Raw genomic sequence first — 19,774 nt, 5'->3', positions numbered from 1 at the left:
TTTTGGACATAATATACTAAAAAAATGTTTATCTGAAATTCAGATTTAACTGAGCGACCTGCATCTTTTCTGGCAGCCGTACCCCCAGAACACATTTGAGAATACGTGGATACATTTTTGATTGTCACGACTGAGGTGGTGGTACTACTGGCATCTAGTGTGTAGAGGCCAGAGATGCTGTTAAACATCGTACAATGCATAGGACAGTCCCTACAAGGAAAGGAATTATCCAGGCCAAATGTCAATAATGCGGAGGCTAAGAAACCCGGAACTAGATGGCCATGAACTTTAAGGCAGAGAGCGCCTAGAATCTCTAAGTTAAATTTCCTTTTGGAAAGGGAGAATGGAGTTAGTGAGACGGAGTCGGGGCTGAGACCCAGCTTTAAAACCCAGGGCACACATCTTGAGGCTGATAACCAGAGGGCAAGAGGGCCAGACTACCAACCAATGGCAGCAAACGAAGTCATGATGCCTAAAAGACTGCCTGGGAAGGGCACTGTGGACAGTAAAGCACTCTGCATACACTGGTTAAGTGCACCTCAGACACAGAGACATCCTTTAGGTCCGTCCACCTGAGGACAAATCCTCTGGCCGCTGGGACTAGGAACGCGTTCACAGACATAGCGGAAGCAGCCGAGCGGCTGAGGCGTCCCGCTGCTTCCCCTAGCAACGGTCGTGACGGAAGTGGCTGAAGCAGCCGCGCCCTGTGCGCCTGCGTGGGAGGCGCCGCGTGCTGACGTGGATCTGGGTCCAGCAGCCCAGCCGGGCGCGCGGTGGAGTGCCGGGGTGCGGCTGGGCTAGTGGAGCCGTGGCCCAGCCGGGATGGCGACGCCGATCGCTCCGCGCCGGGGAGCCGGCGCTACCGGCCGGGGCTGGTTGGTGCTGCTGCCGCCCCTGCTGCTGGCGGTGCTGCTTGCCGCGGCCCGCGGCGGCCCTGGTGGAAGGGCTCTACTGCGGCACGCGGGACTGCTACGAGGTGCTGGGGGTGAGCCGCACGGCAGGCAAGGCGGAGATCGCGCGGGCTCTACCGCCAGCTGGCTCGGCGCTACCACCCCGACCGCTACCGGCCAGAGCCGGCGACGAGGGCCCCGGACGGACGCCGCAGAGCGCTGAGGCGGCCTTCCTGCGGTGGCCACCGCCTACGAGGACTCTTAAGGTAGCCTGGGGGCGCGGATGGGCTGCGAGGACCCGCTGGCGAAGGGAGCGGCGTGGCCCCTTCGGCCTCTGGCCCGTGGAGCGAGGCTCCCTGTGACTCCGGCGCCGGGCGCGACCACCGCCACCACCCTTAGGATGCTCGCGCTTCCCCACGTGAGAGAGCGCATACGGCCCACTGACAAAGATGGGAACCCCCTCGGTCTTGGAGGGCAGCCAGCCCCCTCCTTTTTGTTACAGTCTTTTTTATGCAAAGCTTTGGGTTTCTTACGATTTAGTGAAAATGTTTTAATAACGTGCAGCTCACTCTCGGAAAGCAGGGTGATTATTATTACCAAGATCTGTGATAGAACACAGGAAAGGGCTCCAGTGACAGTGAGATCGCCCGAATTTGAGTTGACAGAAACTTGGTTTCTGGGGATGGTATTAATTGTGACATTTAGCTTGGGTTTAAGGATGTAGAAAAATACTAAGAACACCGGATGTTTGACTCCGGCTCTGAACACCCCTGTATGACCTTGGATAGTGACTTAATAGGTCAGAGTACCTGTTTCTTCGCAGACACAATTAAGGCCATGATGCCTGCTCCACGGGTTGTTATGAGGTTAAATGATGAATGAGTAACCCCCTATACAGGACCTGCAAATAGGTGCTTAATGACTTGGGTTTCAAGACTGAGAATTTCTAGTAGGAAATATTTGTGAGTATATGTGTAGTCATTTGCCAAAGGTTTTATTGAGTCTTGTGGGGATGGGGAGATTTAGCTTGATCCTGTTTTCTTCTACTGCTGGGAAAAGCAAACCATAAGAAATCACTAAGTACAAAACATATTTGGTGGAAGTGTTACTGCTTCAAGGGCCCCATCATGCTAATGCAACAGCAGTTGCAGTTGTAGGGTACTTTTTTCTAGCTTTTTCTTTTCTTTTTGAGGCAGAGTTTTCCATGTTGCTGTATCGTCTGCTTTTAGTGACTACTTTGAGTGGGTATGCTATAATTTAAGCATGGATTATTTTTCCAGGTTAGATTTCCAGAGCTGAAAACACTGAGTCAGGGAGTTAATGGCTTACTTTCCAGAGCAGTTTGGATAATATGGAGTCATAAAATTCACTAAATCCTCACCAGCATTGGTGAGATTGTAATTTTTATTGGCAGTTAACTGAGGAATGGGGGGTTTGGGAAAGTGCTGAGGCCAGAGGGCTTGGTTGCCTATTATTTGGGATAGGGAGTGATTGAGGGAAAGACCTTCAGAAAGATGGGAAAGAACTTCATTCAGGGCAGCCCCAGCATGTGAAGCTCCAGTCTGCTTTTCTGCAGTGAGGAAAGATAGTGGATCCAGACGGCCATCCAGAAGGCCTGCCACTGGTCCTCCAAAGCCCTCGTGGCACAAGAGGGAGCACTGGGCAGGTGGAGAACTTCCAGAAAAGAGGCAGCAGAAACAGTGGCAACTGTTCCCTTCTGCTGGGGGTTGGAGATGGGGAGATTTGGCATGAAAATGGTGAGCAATGATAGTAATACAGACTATAGAAAATCTGGCCGGGAGGAATCCCAGGACTCTAAATATTCTTGCCATTTTCTCGAAGAGACAAATTCAGAGGCTGATCTGGCTGTAATGGTTGCCTCTAAATGCTGCTACGAGTTTAGCACTGATTTGTCCAGCTAATAAAAAGCTCAATAAATAATGTGTCCACTCAAGAACAAGGAACTTTGAAGCAGTTAAAAACTAGTATGTCTGGAGAAAGTAACACTTACTCTTGATTGGGACAGGTTTGTGGTAGCTGCAAATGCCTCCAAACAGGAAACTAGAATTGTAGTTGCACTGATGGAGGGTGGGAGAGAGTGTTCTATAGCTTCCCCAACCCCACTCATTATTACTGCAGGAGAATGGAAATTATCTGTGAGAGAAAAGGGGTGTCTGGGCTTGGTTTGGACCCATGGAAATCAGACTTAGTTGGGCTCTATGAAAACTCCCATGTTAAATTTATAGAGATAGACAGGGGTTCCACTTCCAAGTGGAACACCTTCAGAAACTTTTTAAAAAACTTCATTGAAGATGCTCTCTCCTGGAATAAGGAAGAGGACTTTGACTTGCCATGTGTGGAAGAAGTTATTAAAAACAAACAGGGTGGTCTGATTTTATTGCTGTCATAATGGAGAATTGTGAGAAGGTTGCCGGAAGATATCATTTCTGGGTAGTGCAGAGATATGATAAACTGGGGTCATCCCCTTGAGGCAACAGGGATGCAACCACTGTTTTGCTTGGATTATATCCACAGACTGGAAAGAGGGCTTGTGAGGGATAAGAGGTCCACCTGGCCTTTACTACGAGCAGGTCAGATAGAATAGTGGGAGAAGCTGGTAAGTTCCAGTGGCTCTGGAATGAAGACGAGCCACAGAAGCCTACCTGAAATTCCATATATCATCTCATGGGGGCAGCAACTGCAGACCTGGGACCGCATTTCATTTCTATTTGCTCTTTTTGTTATACACTATATATTGCTCCATAAAGAATAGCAATAAACCCTGTGAGAGCTGAAAAGGAGGGAGGGCCTTGGGAAGACTGTGTCCTCCTTCACAGCCATGTTCAGTTATTGCTGGCATATGAAGGGAAAAGTTGATTCTATATTTGCTTTGTAGAATGCCCAGGTAGATTCCATCTCTGGAACAGTGTATCTAACAGAAATTGTTTCTTTTGTGAAATCTGAAATAAATTAGTTGTAAATTCATTGGAGCCAGGAGCTTTTTTCTCTCCCCATAATTTTTTGATAACCTTCTTAATTTCTTATTCTTGGTGTGTTCAAGTCTCTTAGCATTTTTAACATGTATGATATAAAAAGCTATATTATATCCTCATTATAATCTTACAATGGTGTTCCATCAAAACTTATAACAACCAAGCATCTCTGAATAACCAAAATGAGAATTATATTTTTTTTTTTTTTTTTTTTTTTTTTTTTTTGGCGCTATGCGGGCCTCTCACTGCTGCGGCCTCTCCCGTTGCGGAGCACAGGCTCCGGACGCGCAGGCTCAGCAGCCATGGGTCACGGGCCAGCCACTCCGCGGCATGTGGGATCTTCCCGGACTGGGGCACGAACCTGCGTCCCCTGCATCGGCAGGCGGACTCCCAACCACTGCGCCACCAGGGAAGCCCGAGAATTATATTTGTGTAAGATATAGTGGATTTATGACTCTGAAGTTGTCTTGGTTAAATAAATGCGCTTTGAGAGAGAGTTTTTTTTAGATGGAAATTGTTAAAAAATAAGGATACTGACATAATTTAAATGCAGTTGGTCAGACAAGGAGATATTATCACAGTTGGTCATTGTTTCATAGCAACAGAGATTCTACCTGTGAATAGAGAGATTGAGAAAAACCAGAAAAGAAGGATGGGTAATAATGGAAGGCAAAGGGACCTGTCAGATGCTTTTACCAAGTCATGCTTAGTTCATGTCTGAAATAACTTAAACCTCTAGATCTCAGCAGGACTTGAAACCATTATGATTTCAACACTGCTTTATATTGTTTCATAATATGAGTTAAGCGGTGAAATAACTATTTAGTGTATTTGACTACTGGGGATTCAGGGACACATGGACTTTGGAAGTTAAGTAAACAGACTCTCACTCGCTGTGTCAACATTGGATCTTTTTATGTGGATATAGCACTTATCACACTGCACTGTAAATCCTGAGTAGCCCTTCTCCCTCTCCACTAAACTTCATTTTTGCATGTATATCCATGGCACCTAGCACAGTGTCTGGCACATAGATAATGAATGCTTGTAAAATAAAAACTCCTATCTGGAGATAGATTCAGATAGGATGGAAATCGAAAGTGGATTTCTGGCGTTTTGACATTGTTATGTGAAGCCTACTTTGGCATTTTACCCCAAATTAATTGTAGTCTTAAAGAGTGGTACAGATAAAGTAGATTGGATGGGTATGAATGAAAAATTCCTGCATGAGAGAAAAATTATACTTCTGTTTTTAAGGAGAAATTATTTTCTCAGGGTTTTTGAGAACATTAATTATTTTTGATATAGATACAAACTGGATGAATTAGATAAAATGAGAAGGATGGCATAGAAATAAGCAGATGAGGAAACAGGTGGTAAGGACGCACTTAGAAAAAACTGCAATTGGTAGAAATGGTAGAGTTGACAGCATTTTGCAAGATCATGAGAGAAGAACATAGAAAAAGGTCTGGAGGTATTACTGGCGTGCAGGTTATCTGATAAATTGAACGGATGTGTAGAGAGAGCCTTGTGCTCCTCCAGCCTTGTCTTGGCAAGAAAGTCACAGGAACACATCAATTTCTTTTTGCCAGTCTGGTTGATGTAGCAGGGCTTTAGCACTTAAGAATGATTTGACAAAAAGGGGATTATGAACTTCCTGCCCTGTTATGGTTACTGTTTATTGTTCTCCCTTTGTATATTCGCTTAACCCTTTCTCTCACTGGTACTGACATAGGTGCTGGGGGAGGAGACCATAACAATGAAAAAGGCACAGTTCCTGCCTTTAAGCTTTTAATATAAGAAGGATACAGATACTTATTGTTTGGTTATTATTTATCTAAGTTATATAATAAAAACGTGTAGATTATATTGCAGCACTGAGAGAACACAATTATTTCTTCTCAGGGGATTGGAGAAGAATGCACTCTTTGATCTGGATCTAGAACAATCCCCAAGGATTGTGGAGGGACATTTCTGATAGAGAAAAGTCTTGATCCACGAAAACATAGAGTCATGAGTGTGCAAGGCTGGTTCCAGGAATGAGATATAGGATCACTTCTATTATGCTTTTCCCTGGAACTCTTCGTTCTGGAGGAAAAAAATTAACTGCACTTATTGCTATTACTATTTTTCTTTTCCAGCATCGATCCAGATTTTAATCATTCATTCATAATAATTGGGTATTCATAAAACTAATAGAAATGACGTAAATTTCTATCACAGTTGTGAGGCTGATACACAGCCAAGTTAAGTCAGCTTGATGGCAGATAATTTTCATTTCATGTGCCAACTGTAACTGGTCTCGACTCCATGTAACACTTGTAAATTTGGGGGCCTTGTCTGGGTTTAGTGGAAAAGATGACATGTTAAACTGTTCTCCCATGGGCCCAGAAGAAGGGTGTGGTACCTTATGTGCCACATGTGCTATTTCTGCTATGAACCCATAAGTGTTTTTCATTTTTTACTCATCCCTTAAAATTTCACCTGTTATTCCCTACTTATGGCCAAGGTTGATTATACCTAGTGCTTTGTTTAAATCTAGTGCTGTGACTACCTGACACATGATGGTATCAACAACCCATCAGAGCTTTTTTGAGTAACACAAAAACGACTGAGTTGATATAATTCTAGCCAGAAACTAAGCACTTGACGTTTTAATTTTGCTTGTGCGAATTTATCATGGGTAAAAAGAATATTCTGAGATAGTCACAGCACAAAGACCCTTACTGTATTTTTAGAGACTGTAGGGGATCTACTGTTTCTAGGTTAGAAGCCAGTCAGGTGCATGGTAGGGAGAATGTTTCAGGAGACTGGAAATAGTTTGGGATCGACCCTTTAAGCTGTGTTCAGGCATGTGAACCTGATGTATTGAAGAGTTACCACAGGTTTTAAAGTGCATAAGTAACACAATCTGATGTCTGTTTCAGAAAGAAAGTTCTGGGAACGATATGGAAGATGGGTTGGGGGAAGGCAGGAAGGTATTCTTGGCTGAACTCATTTTATTTCCATCTTAGTCTTCTGGAATCTCATCATTCCTCTTTGGTAACTTAAGAATCTCTTATTTGGTTCATTTCTCATTCCTTAATTTTGCTTCTTTTAAAGCTATGGTCACATTTTTCTTCTTTCCTCATTGTTGGCTATCCTTACTTCCTCGTCCCCCTTTCATTTAAACTGTCATAGACTGACATGTGCATCAGCACACGTTCTGGAGCTGTTCTTCCTAAGATGAACAGTGATGCTCTAAGCATCAGATCAGAGGGCTGCTCTTCCTTTTGGAACTATTTGTGGCATTTGATGTTGACTACGTAGTTCTTTAAGCTGTTCTCCCTTGACTCCCTTCATGTAATTCTCTCCCCTTTCTCCAAGCTTTCTAGCCATTTCTTTTAGTCTGTATTTCTTTTCCTCTGCCTTCACTGTAAACATTGCATTTCTTTAGAGTCCTGTCCTTTGGGTACTCTTCTTTTTATTTTCTAAGCTCGTCCTGATGAAACTCAACTACATCCTTGACAACCCTGAAATCCGTGTATTCTCTAGGTTCATATTTTTCAATTGTCTCTCATTTGTAGCACAGGTACCCAAAATTACACATGAAACTAATCCTGTTTTCTTTGTTAAAGCATACATTTTAAAAGAGCTTGACTCTTGTACAAATACAAAATAAACACGTGTCAAAGATTTTATTTAACTCATTAATTAATGAGGGAACCAGTAAGATATTAAAACTGGTTCAAAAGAGAAAAAGTGCCACACAGTTTACAGTCAAGACAAGGAGTGCTGAAATGCCTGTAATACTGGTCAATATGACAAGGCAGTTGTCAGTTGCCTTAATTCCACTGGTCACAATTTGTCTTTTTGTGACTAAGAATTATTTGCATTACTTCTAGTTTTCCACAAGTTACTTCTTTCTCTACAAAGTTAAAATAGACTTTTCAAAGACAAATAAAGGCACACCCCTCCTACAGGAAAAGATAATCCTTGGAGGCTCCAGACACTGAAAAGCTATCCAGTAATTTTCTTTCCTCCCCACTTCAAAATCTTCCACAATTTTCCCTTGCATCTTCTCCACACTTGCTGTCCTCTTCCTTTATTCTTAGAATAACATGGTTCACACAGTGACTATAATTAGAAACATCAGTATCATGCTTAACATGATTGATTCCTGTACCCCTTTAATCACTAAGTCCTATTTGTTCTACTTCTTAGTCTCTAAAATCTGTTTCTCCCTCATTCCTTTCTTTACAATACTATCAGAGTTATCATCCAAAAATATATACTTCTACTCAATGCTATTTATTTTTCTCATACTTGAAAACACGTTATGTTTGAATAGCACAGACAGTAACACCCTAACACTTTAGCATGGCATATAAGATCCCCTCTGGTTCTTATCCAAACTTATCTTCCTGGCCACATTTACTGCTCCTTTCTTCCCTAAACTTCCCCAGTGCTTAAGCTTCACTGAATCTGTTCTATACACTGATGCTTCTGTACCTTAACACTTGCTGTTCCCCTTGCCTGGAACAAATTTTACCACATCTTACTTGCTTTTAGGATCTAGCACTCATTTCATGTCTTCTGTGAATCCCATTACCAGTGGTCTCAGGCACAGTTAGTCCTTAGTACATTGAATTGTGCTCTTCTTGCCTGCTAGATTCTTCTTGTAGATGGGAGAGTTACTGAGGCTAGGTCCTTAATTTATTTGTTTTTTTAATCCTCCTTTGTGCTCGGCACATGGCTTAAGGCCCTGCATAACTATTTTCTGAACTTTAAATGATTAAAGCTCAGGTAACCAAGTAGATGGCAATACCGTTAACTGAGACACAGGAGCAGATGTGGGTTTTGAGCATGTTGAATTTGAGATATTTATGTTACACTTAGGAAATGTTCAGGAGGTATCTGAAAATAGTAGGAGCAGGGAGAACAGATCTGAGTGTCACTCGTATATGATATATAGGTGATACTGCAAATGATGGAAGTTGCTATAACCACGTGTAGACTGAGAATAGAAGACGTAGAAGATAGTTGCACGAGTGGCTGGTGGGTAGGGAACAGGAAGAGAAATGAAAACTCAGAGCAGTTAACTTTCTTCCTCTTTAGTAGGGTGTAATGGCCTGGAAAGAAATTTAGGGGAACAGATGTTATTTTTTTAAAGGATCATTTGTATGTGTATTTCTCTTAAAAACAGGATTACTATATATATTTAAGAATGAACAAACTATTACTATATTTTCATATATTATTGATTCTTGGCCTTTGCCATTCTAAATGGTTTCTATTATTTGTATAATCAAAGATTTTTAATGTGAACCTGGCTGCAATATCTAATTATTGCAATTTATGTTTATTGAAATCAAACAATTCATTATTTCTTTCAAGGACAAGAACATAATATATTTTTGCCTCTGGGGAGGGGGGAATGATCATTTTCATAAGAGAAGGAAGGATTCAGTGCTTTCTTTGCTTGTGGGTTTCCTCTTGTTCACTTTTGATCTAGATATTGGTGGTTATGTTCCAGTCCTCCTGCATATGCCCAAGAGGATTGGGAGTGGAGTGGACACCAGCAGAAGCACCATTTTTTCCTGTAGAGATTAGAAACAAGGAGCTTATTGCCCTGCTTGTCAAGGCTCAGGACAGAGAGGAGGAAGAAACAAGTATAAAGGTTTTGGTTTTGGAAAGAAGTTGGAATCTCCTGACCCTGGGACCTTAAGATCCACAAAATTGCTGAAAGAAAAAGTACTACCTTATTGAAAGGTAAGATATTACACTGTTTTAAGGTTTAAGCTATTTTAGCCACATTAGCGTATCTTCATAAGCTATGAAATCAAGCAGTCATTTCTGCCAAGCCCAAGTTTTTGTGGCCTAATCACCCGTCTCGCCTTCCTGGTGAGATGGAGACCTGTGTGGCTGGAGAGATGTCTAGAGTGAGGGAGAGCCTTTACAAAATTTCCTTCAGTTTTGAAATGATATTTATTGAATGCCAGGCACTGTGCTAGGCCTTGGATATACAGAGATTAAGGAATCACCCTACCTGCCTTCTAGAAGTTCTCATTCAAGGAAAAGAAAAAAACTGATGATTACAATGTGATAAGTGCTATAATAAATAAGTAATAAGTGTAATAAGAGTGGTCTAAATCTGTCTACTAATGTTTACGTTCTAAAGGATTAATAGGAGCGCATGAGGTTGGAAGAAAGGCATGGGCATTTGAGTTAAAGTGAATTATCTGTTCAGTCATAGATATAAAAGAGCATGCTGTACTTGAAGAACACACCAAATTCCAGAAATTGCTATCTGAATGTTTGCTATGGGCAAAAGAAGGGAGAGTGATAAGATGTTTCTTAAGTAGGTAAGTTTGGGTCAGTTATGGAGGCCTTGTTGCATGACAAGGAAAATTGAACTTACCTTACTAGACAGTGGGAAGCATTGGACAGAACAAACAAAAAAACTGTGAGGCTACTTTAGTCCCAAGATGGGTAGGAAAAAAAAAATATATGGTATTAAAAATAAAAATATGTAAGAATGTACATGAAACTCTCTAATTGGGTCCCAGTCTGTCTTTTCTTTTTTGCTAATATTCCTGGTATCCTGTGTTCTTATTAGGTTGATTCTAAACTTAGTAGGCTACTGAAGAGTAGGACTTTGACTTAGATTGTTGAGAATCCCTAACTCTTCAATTTGTGCCAACCTTGAACAACCTTGTAAAGTGTATTATGCATGCCTAAGCCTAAAATCCATTTTCTTCATTCTGGAGAGAAAGCTTTAAACACATTAAAGAAAGAAGACTATGGCTGAATAAACGCTGTAACAAGGAGATCGCAGACCTTCTTGTCTCTAATCATGACCAAAACAGGGTCATGAAATTATGGTGGCCCCAAGGAAAAGAAAACCATTCTAAGAGAAGTCAGACTTGACCCTGAAACCTTTTACAGGGATGAGGTAGTTTGAGGACTCATTACAGAGGGCCCTGAATAGACCCTACAGGCTCTGGTTACAGTAGAGAGGATAGACATAAGGTATAAATTTTGGAGTTGCTGGTACTGGAGCATTAGCTGACCATCCTGTTAAATGAAGCTCTGTCACAAATCTAGGGACCAGTGAGAAGATGGTGACTCTGGGGGAAGATATGGGTGAAAAGCTTGAAGAAGGATATCTGCATTCTGTGGACTGTGACCTTCACTAAGATAAGAGAACAAAGGAGAGAACAGCCACTAGACGCATGACATTCACAGAGCAGATTTCAGTGACACTCACAGATCTTGCTGTATACTTCAACCAGGAGGAGTACAGACAGAATGGGCAATGGACTGTGCAGAGATAGTGATGCTGGAGGACTGTAGGAATCTCATCTCAGGGGGGCAGTTAGTTTCAAAACTACTTGTAATCTAGTTGGAGCAAGGAGAAGAATCGTGTTTGAAGAAATACATTTCAAAAAGCATCTGCCAAGATTGGGAGGCTGAGTATAAAAGGCAACGAATTCAGGCCAGAAGCAGAGCATATCTATAAAATTAGCCAAAAGGGCAAAAAAATGGAGGGAGAATGGAAAAATTCTCAAAGGATGTCTTGAAGTACTCAGAATGAAATACATCAAGGGACATAGGCTTTAGTCTTCAGAGCTATCTGTATGACCTGTAACATTTTACCCTCTTTCGGTTAGAAACTCTAGAATATGATGATGGCTTATAGGAGGAATGGATTGACAGTTGAGGCGTGTGGCATGCAGCTTGCGGGATCTCAGTTCCCCTACCAGGGATTGAACCCAGGCCACGGCAGTGAAAGGCTGGAATCCTAACCAGTAGGCCACCAGGGAACTCCCGAGAAAGTCTTTTCTAATGGAAGAGAACATACAAGGAGTGAATTTGAAAATAATATCAGCCTGAGCTCAGCTTTCCTTATATAATAGATGATTCGCATATTGGCCCTCCATACAGTGCCATGGAATAGACTTTAAATATATTTACATCTAATTATACTAGATACTACTTCATCTAGCTTCAAATTCTAGTCAGAGGTAAAAAATATTTTGAATGTAATGAGCGTAAGAAATGTTACTGAGGGCTTCCCTGGTGGCGCAGTGGTTAAGAATCCGCCTGCCAATGCAGGGGACACGGGTTCGAGCCCTGGTCCGGGAAGATCCCACATGCCGCGGAGCAACTAAGCCTGTGTGCCACAACTACTGAGCCTGTGAGCCACAACTACCGAAGCCCACATGCCACAACTACTGAAGCCTGCGCACCGAGAGCCCATGCTCTGCAACAAGAGAAGCCACCGCGATGAGAAGCCTGCGCACTGCAACGAAGAATAGCCCCCGCTCGCCATAACTAGAGAAAGCCTGCGCGCAGCAACAAAGACCCAACGAAGCCAAAAATAAAATAAAATTAAAAATAAATAAATTTATTTTTTTAAAAAAAGAACTGTTACTGAGAATGTGCTCATTCAAATTCAGAATTCTTAATAGAAAATATATAATGATATTAATGGGTACAGGAAAGATTTATCATTAGCAAACTTCTTATTTTAAATCTAAGAAACAGCATATTGGAGGACTCGGGAGGAGGCCCTGAACAGACCCCAGCGCCTCTGTGGTAACAAAGCACTAAGTGCAGATTTTGAAATGTTGAGCCAATAATCTGCAACTTTATGTATGTTGAATAATTAATTTATCATAGAAAGAAGTCATCTAGGTTAAAGAAAGTTTTTTTTCATAACGGTTTATGTTGTATTCACTTATAGAGAGTAAAGAATTTGCTGTAGTTTCAGTCTTTAACATTTTTTTGGAAACAAGACAAGCTGAAAAATAGGTTTCCTGTGGGCTTAAAAAAAAAAAAGCAAATCATAACCTAGTTTGGTAGCTTTTCAACCTATGTAGCTCAGTAAAAGATTACCTTTTAGTAACTGGTTAAAATTAGAGAAGGTTTTAAGAAATGCTTTATTTGTGATCATTTGAGCAGCATTTCAGAATGCTATAATTTTTTCGACATGTTTGCATGATTAAGAAAGAGCTATATATTACCTTATTTATGAACTGGGCTGTGAAAATGTGTTATAATAGTGAATACTACATATTTTTAACCTGTTTTTGTATACTGTATGTCATCTGATATACAAAATAACCCTGTAAAATTAGTAGGGCAGCTATTAATATCTCTAATTTACAAGTGAAGAAGAGTGAGGCTCAGAGAGGCTAAAATTTTTGCCTGATATCACAAAGCTAGACTTTGACCATTACACTGCATCGATGTCTCAATGTTTCCTTGGGATGAGCATAATTCAATTTTGAGGGCATAGACTGGTTTTGTCTACTTTTTTGTTGTTTTAATCATTGCTTTCAAAAGAAAACCTTCTATACAAGGTTGGGAAATGATTGTGAATATATACAACAGAGATAAACATTCTTTTTTTTTTCTATCAACAGTTACTGAGAGTAGGTGTCAACATGCTCTTAAATTATAAGAACACGGCGACATCCTTATTAGCACCACAGCACTGGCTAAAAAGGCATGGTTCATTGCTACTGAAGTGTTTTTATTTTTTCCAGGAGGACTAATACTCCTCAAGAATTTGAGGAAATTTTTTTATTATGCTTTATACCTAGTATTAAAGTTCTGGAAACAAATTTGTGTGTCCCTTTGAGGAATTATGGGAAATTTTTTGATTTTAACAGTTTGTTCTTTTATTCAGATTGATTACATAATTACAAAATTCTAGATTTGACTTTAACAGATTATTAACTAAGACCATTTTATGAGCTGTCCTATGAAACTGGATCTCTTGTTATTTTACAGGATGAAGAAACTCGAAAAGATTATGATTACATGCTGGATCACCCAGAAGAGTACTACAGCCATTACTACCACTACTACAGCAGGCGCTTAGCCCCTAAAGTGGATGTGAGAGTTGTGATCTTGGTCAGTGTGTGTGCTATTTCAGTGTTTCAGGTGTGTATTGATGGATGTGTTTATCTATGTGCATGTGCAGGAGTGCACATTGGCTAGTGCTAGTCGTTAAAACTGAACTAGAAGTACCTTTTTATAGAATTTTACTTCCAGGTGAGATTAATGTTTTATATTAGAAAAATATTTATTTAACCAATTGATAACATTGGAATCTTTATTGGCAGGCAATCTAAGAAATCATGAATGTCATTATATAACTGTCAAAACCAAACAAACAAAAAAGTCAGATATTTTTCTCTTTTCCCCCTCTAGAGTATTTTCCATATAACAGCCAGAGTGAATGCCAACTAGACCATATCATTTACAGGTGACCCTTGAACAACATGGGTTGGAACTGCAGTGGTCCACTTACACACGGATTCTTTTCACTAACTGCAGTGCTGACCCGCAGCAGTGCACCTTCTGAGGTTGGCTGAATTGGAGGATAGGGAGGAGCCGTGCATACGGACGGCCAACCATACGCTGCACTCAGACTCTGAACAGGGTGGTGCCCCCCCACATTGTTCGAGGACCAAACTACCTTCATAGGACTTTTCAATGATTTCCCATTAAACTTGGGGAAAATTCCAGGCTCCTTAATATGGCCTAACAAGTCCTGGCACCTACCCACCAAATGCCAGGAGTGTAGAGCTTGCCATCACTGTAACAAACAAAAATGTCTCACACATTTCCACATGACGGCTAAGGGCACTCCTGCTCAGTATGAGAACCACTGAAATAGACTAAAAGTGCTACAGTAACTTTTTATGTTGTTTTAAAATATCACAGAAATACAAGTTTAGCCTGAAATGAGTTTTCCCTACTATTATTCCTCAACTAACCACACCTATCATATCCTCCTCTAGAAGAAAAAAGAAAGTCAAGTGACTAGAATGAAGCAATTTACTAGTTTCAGAATTACTTCTCCAGTTTAATTCCCAGAAATGAAATTCAATTGATATGACAAAAGAATTCCTATTGAAAACTAAAGCTGTGTATATATATATATATTTTTTCTTTTGGCCGTACACGGGCCTCTCACCGCTGTGGCCTCTCCCGCTGCGGAGCACAGGCTCCGGACGCACAGGCCCAGCGGCCACGGCTCACGGGCCCAGCCGCTCCGCGGCACATGGGATCCTCCCAGACCGGGGCATGAACCCGTGCTCCCCGCATCGGCAGGCGGACTCTCAACCACTACACCACCAGGGAAGCCCTAAAGCTGTATATTTTAAACGTATCAGCTTTTGTAGTGTTTCCTTTTCAACAGGGAGAGGAAGGGCAACTTTACTTTTCTGTTTTAGATAATGTAATACCTAATCACTTTTTTTTTTTGCTATTCCTAATAGATTGCTACTATAATATTTCAGGATATTATTGGTACAACTGCTGTATTTATTCAGTAAAATAGCTGAAATGTGTGGAGGTACTATGTGAGGAGTAGGACTTTTTCTGATAATAAAACCCTTTGTGGTTGAATATATTTATGAAGTGACTTAATGTCTTCCTGTCCAAATAAGTAAAGAGTTCAAACATATTTGAATCTTTCAGTTCAGAATGTGACGAGCGTTACTGTGGTATGTGCAGATGGTTTAGAGTTGCCCGAGTCTATACCCAGGGATTTTTTGAAAGAAACTCCTCACCAGCTAGTTTTACCATTCGATTCTTCCTCCAGTAAGTAGACTGCAACCTTAAAAAAAAAATAGAAGAAAAGGGATTTCTTAATTGTGATCTAGGGAAGAGTCAAATGGTAAAGATGTGAAATGAACAGGTGTGATGTGATTCCACCGATCCATCCTCTGATCCTGGGTGTCTCCTGTGGAGAATCAGTGGCTTTTTGGCTCAGCTCAGGGCTTATCTGACTTATCAGGCCTGGAGATCCCATGTCCACATGGGCATTATTCAACTGTATCTTCAACTTACAGAGTAAGATTTTTGAGGTCCCTGTTTTTAATCAGAATAGGTTTTGGCAGCGGGGTGGGGGGGTTGTGTTCACCAAGATGAATTTTGTAATAAAAATTACCCAGGTTTTTTTGTTAAATATTCTAGTTTTTCAGCTGGTGGAACAGCTACAACAAGGCAATCAGCTACCTGGCCACGGTGCCCAAGTACCGTATCCAAGCCATGGAGATTGCCAAGCAGCAGGGATTGCTGAGAAAAGCCAAAGAGAAGGGCAGGAACAAAAAGTCCAAAGAGGAAATTCGCGACGAGGAGGAGAACATCATAAAGAACATTATAAAAAGTAAAATAGATATAAAGGGAGGCTATCAGAAACCCCAGTTCCGTGACCTTCTCCTGTTTCAAATTCTCTTAGCTCCCTTTCACCTGTGCTCATATATAGTCTGGTATTGCCGGTGGATCTATAATTTTAACATCAAAGGCAAAGAATATGGGGAAGAAGAAAGACTATATATCATACGTAAATCTATGAAGATGTCAAAGTCTCAGTTTGATAGTCTAGAAGATCATCAGAAAGAAACTTTTCTTAAACGGGAGCTTTGGATAAAGGAGAATTATGAGGTGAGTAATTACTGTAACCTTCCTTACCAACTTAAAACTAGGTATGTGATGAGATCACAGAAGTGTGCTCAAATTTCTGAAATCGAAGAGTTAAATATAGAAAGATCTTACTTTTGTTGACTGTATGACTATATTTAGTAGTGGAACAGTGGGTTTTTAACCTATCATTTGTCTTTTTAAAAGATGAACTTCAGGGGCTTCCCTGGTGGCACAGTGGTTGAGAGTCCGCCTGCCGATGCAGGGGACCACGGGTTCGTGCCCCGGTCCGGGAAGATCCCACAGGCCACGGAGCAGCTGGGCCCGTGAGCCATGGCCGCTGGGCCTGCGCGTCCGGAGCCTGTGCTCCGCAACGGGAGAGGCCACGGCAGTGAGAGGCCCGCGTACCACACACACACACAAAAAAACAAAAGATGAACTTCAAATACTTTAATTTACTAATGCTAAAAATTTACAGTATGGTCTAATTTGTTGTGTTAAACTGTACTATGAATTGCCAGAATGATTTGGCAAGTAGATATATTCAGCCTACTTATAAAGAACATAAAAATGGAAGGTAACATGGTAGCTCCTAAATTATTTGATAAGTTTTCACTTTTAAGTAGTTGAAGCTGCCCACTATACAGTAAACTCTGTCTGTCATAGAGTGCTATCCTGGGCTGAATTATCACGGCATTACATGAGGTTATCTTAGTTGTTACTTCCTGAAATTTGGAAGTAAAATAATTTCTTTCTGAAATTTGATATGGCTGTGAAATTGGTTATGAAAACTTGTCCATTTAGCTTCAACTGATATACATGAAAGGTTATAGAAATGAAAGATGTTCTTTGTTCTTAACCTCTGTGGTTTATTTAACCTTCTTTGGGAACTTTAAAAATATTCTGAAAAACCAATAATTATCATTGAAGATAAAATTAGTTGTAAGTTCAATTTGGAGACAACTGTATTTATAAGGTCACTTTGTTCCTTGGTTAGGATCAACAAAACTGAAAGTCATCTATTAAATTTACAGAGTACCATGTTAGAAAAATAAACTGTTGACTCTTTAATATTGGACATTAGTCGTAGAGAGGAAATGTTTAAACCCTTTAAACTCAGCTTATATATGATTTCAAGGAGGAAAAGAATGTATTTCCAGGTTACAGAAGTCAGTGAAAAAAATTACGAGTTCTTGCACAAGTTATTCTTTTTTATTTAACACTGAACATTAAAGTGCTTAATTGCTTAGTAATCTTAGGTGCGTGGTCTTCAGAAGACAAACCAATACATTCATTGGAAACTTTTACCTAAAGTTATATTTGAAAAATATAAACATGCCATAAAGCTAATGACAAATGTTTCTCTTTGGATTGTCAAGTTAGTTTATGTTATTTATACTTACAGGTCTACAAACAGGAACAAGAAGAGGAACTAAAGAAAAGATTAGCAAATGATCCTAGATGGAAGAGATATAGGAGGTGGATGAAGAATGAAGGGCCTGGACGGTTAATGTTTGTGGATGACTGAAGATTGCTGGAATGCTACTATGCCAAACCTTCATTGTGATACTATTTTCATAACTGAATTATTTTAGAAATGTACTGACTGTTCCTCAGCAGTAACTAAAACTCCTCAAGTATTTGATGAAACAGTATAATGTAGAAATTTAAACTTTCCCTTCAAACTTTATACATAAGACATTTATGATTGTTCAATTTTTATAATCAATTTGTGGATTTTGTTAAAAGATTTGACATGAAGATTTATTAGTTGCCATTTAAAAATTTTATATGTTTGGTTAAAAAATTTGACATGAAAATTTATTAGATACCATTTAAAAATTTTATGTGTTAAGTGTTTATTCTTCAAAAGTGTTTCCTTATTTTGTTATAGTGCTACATTTTTCTGCTTTCGTGGCCTCTATTAGTTTCACAAAACATAAAAATTATAACAGCGTTTAATTACATTTTTGAGTGTCTTTCTAGACACAGACTTCTTCAGCAAAATGATTCAACTATCATGTCATCTTTATGACAGTCATTATAGGTTTGATTTATGTTCAAAATATCTCTCTAGGAGAGTCTTCTGCTGGACTGTCTTTATAATATCTCCCCCCCAGTCATAATATTCTTACTAAGATCAGAAACTCTCCAGGAGAGTGAATCTACCTTCATGTCCTTGTAGGATGATCTTGATTACAGTCATTATAGGACTATAACTGTATTCTCAAACACTTCTCCAGAAAGAGCCTTGTAAGAAGGTCTTTTGTACCACAGTATTGTTTTACCCCCCTTCAATTAAAAAAAAAAAGAGCAGAAATAGTGTCATGAAAAGTTCATATATTATGAAGTCCCTGAGTGGTGAAAAATACATTTTATGTGAGCATATTTACATGCATATAAACCAGAAAGAAGGGGTGCATGGCTGTGTGCTGGTCTATCAAACAATGAAATGTAAATGTTTTATACGTGTGAAAGTGAAAGTAATTCACACATAATTTGACTGAATCAAGTATGATACTGCAGCAAAGTATCGAAACACATTCATGGTAGTGAATCAATACTCCTGTTAAAAGACATATCCCAGTCCATCATATTAATAAAACGGTTGCAATATATCACAAGTTTGTTGGTATGACATTTTAAGTCAAAGATTAACATATTGCTTTTGCATTATATAACTGTAAAAGACATAGCATAAAAGTGTAGCATAGTAGCTATGCAGAATCTGTTTCTATTCAAAGTAAACTAGTCCTTTCAAGAGCTCAGCCCAAATATGTGACACACACAGAGATGCAGGAGGGAAGAGTTCCATCCTTGCTAATATAGCAAAAGGCCTGAGGTGGGTTATTTAGCCTGTGAGTGAAGGCCTCAATTCCTCATTAGAAAATTAGGGGAGGAGTTTGATCAGATTATCACTAAGGCCTTTTGCAGCTGAAATTATATAATATTTATATTTTTGTAAACTTCAGATGAAAGTGTTTTATGCATTCATTCTTTTTTGGGAGGGTGGAGAAATTACAGTGCTAAATTGCAGGAAGCTGTGCTTCAAACCCCAAATGCCCAACTCTAAACCATAGGTAAATGCCTTTGAAAAGTGCTGTGGTTGCAGTCAGTAACCCCTGTCCCAGTGAAGATGTTACCACACCCGTGCCACACAACAGCATTATCATCTAAGATTAGACGTGGGTACCATATGTTATGCAGAACAGAAAGAAATGGAGGCTCTTGCCCTTCTGTTAAAATTTCAAATAAATTTATGATTAACTGTATTTCAAAAAAACCTAGTGATAAGGAAAAATAGGAGGACTGAATATGTTAGCATTCATAAAGGTTGGCTGATAAAAACTATGTATCTTTGGATATTATTTTGCATATATGCTAGATTGCTGTATTTCTTTCTGTCTTTATATAGAAGTCTTATTTCTGGAATTGTTCCTGGCAGCCTGCTCACTTGGTAAAAGTTTG

At 40.0% G+C, this 19,774-nt stretch overlaps 1 protein-coding gene across 1 annotated transcript; it reads left to right on the top strand.

Annotated features, from left to right (window-relative positions):
* The first annotated feature begins 760 nt into the window (after positions 1 to 760).
* DNAJC25 (DnaJ heat shock protein family (Hsp40) member C25) lies at positions 761 to 18,927 on the top strand. Its single transcript, XM_032634958.1, is given in 7 exon segments — positions 761 to 918; positions 920 to 1,024; positions 1,026 to 1,074; positions 1,077 to 1,156; positions 13,664 to 13,816; positions 15,860 to 16,330; positions 17,712 to 18,927. Coding segments are annotated over 7 exon segments (1,077 nt in total). The 5' UTR covers positions 761 to 822; the 3' UTR covers positions 17,835 to 18,927.
* Positions 18,928 to 19,774: the final 847 nt, after the last annotated feature.

Source organism: Phocoena sinus, chromosome 6 (genome assembly GCF_008692025.1).
Source record: "Phocoena sinus isolate mPhoSin1 chromosome 6, mPhoSin1.pri, whole genome shotgun sequence".
Taxonomy (NCBI): Eukaryota; Metazoa; Chordata; class Mammalia; order Artiodactyla; family Phocoenidae; genus Phocoena; species Phocoena sinus.
Note: the sequence above shows the minus strand (reverse complement) of the source record. Positions and strands in the feature narration are given on the sequence as shown.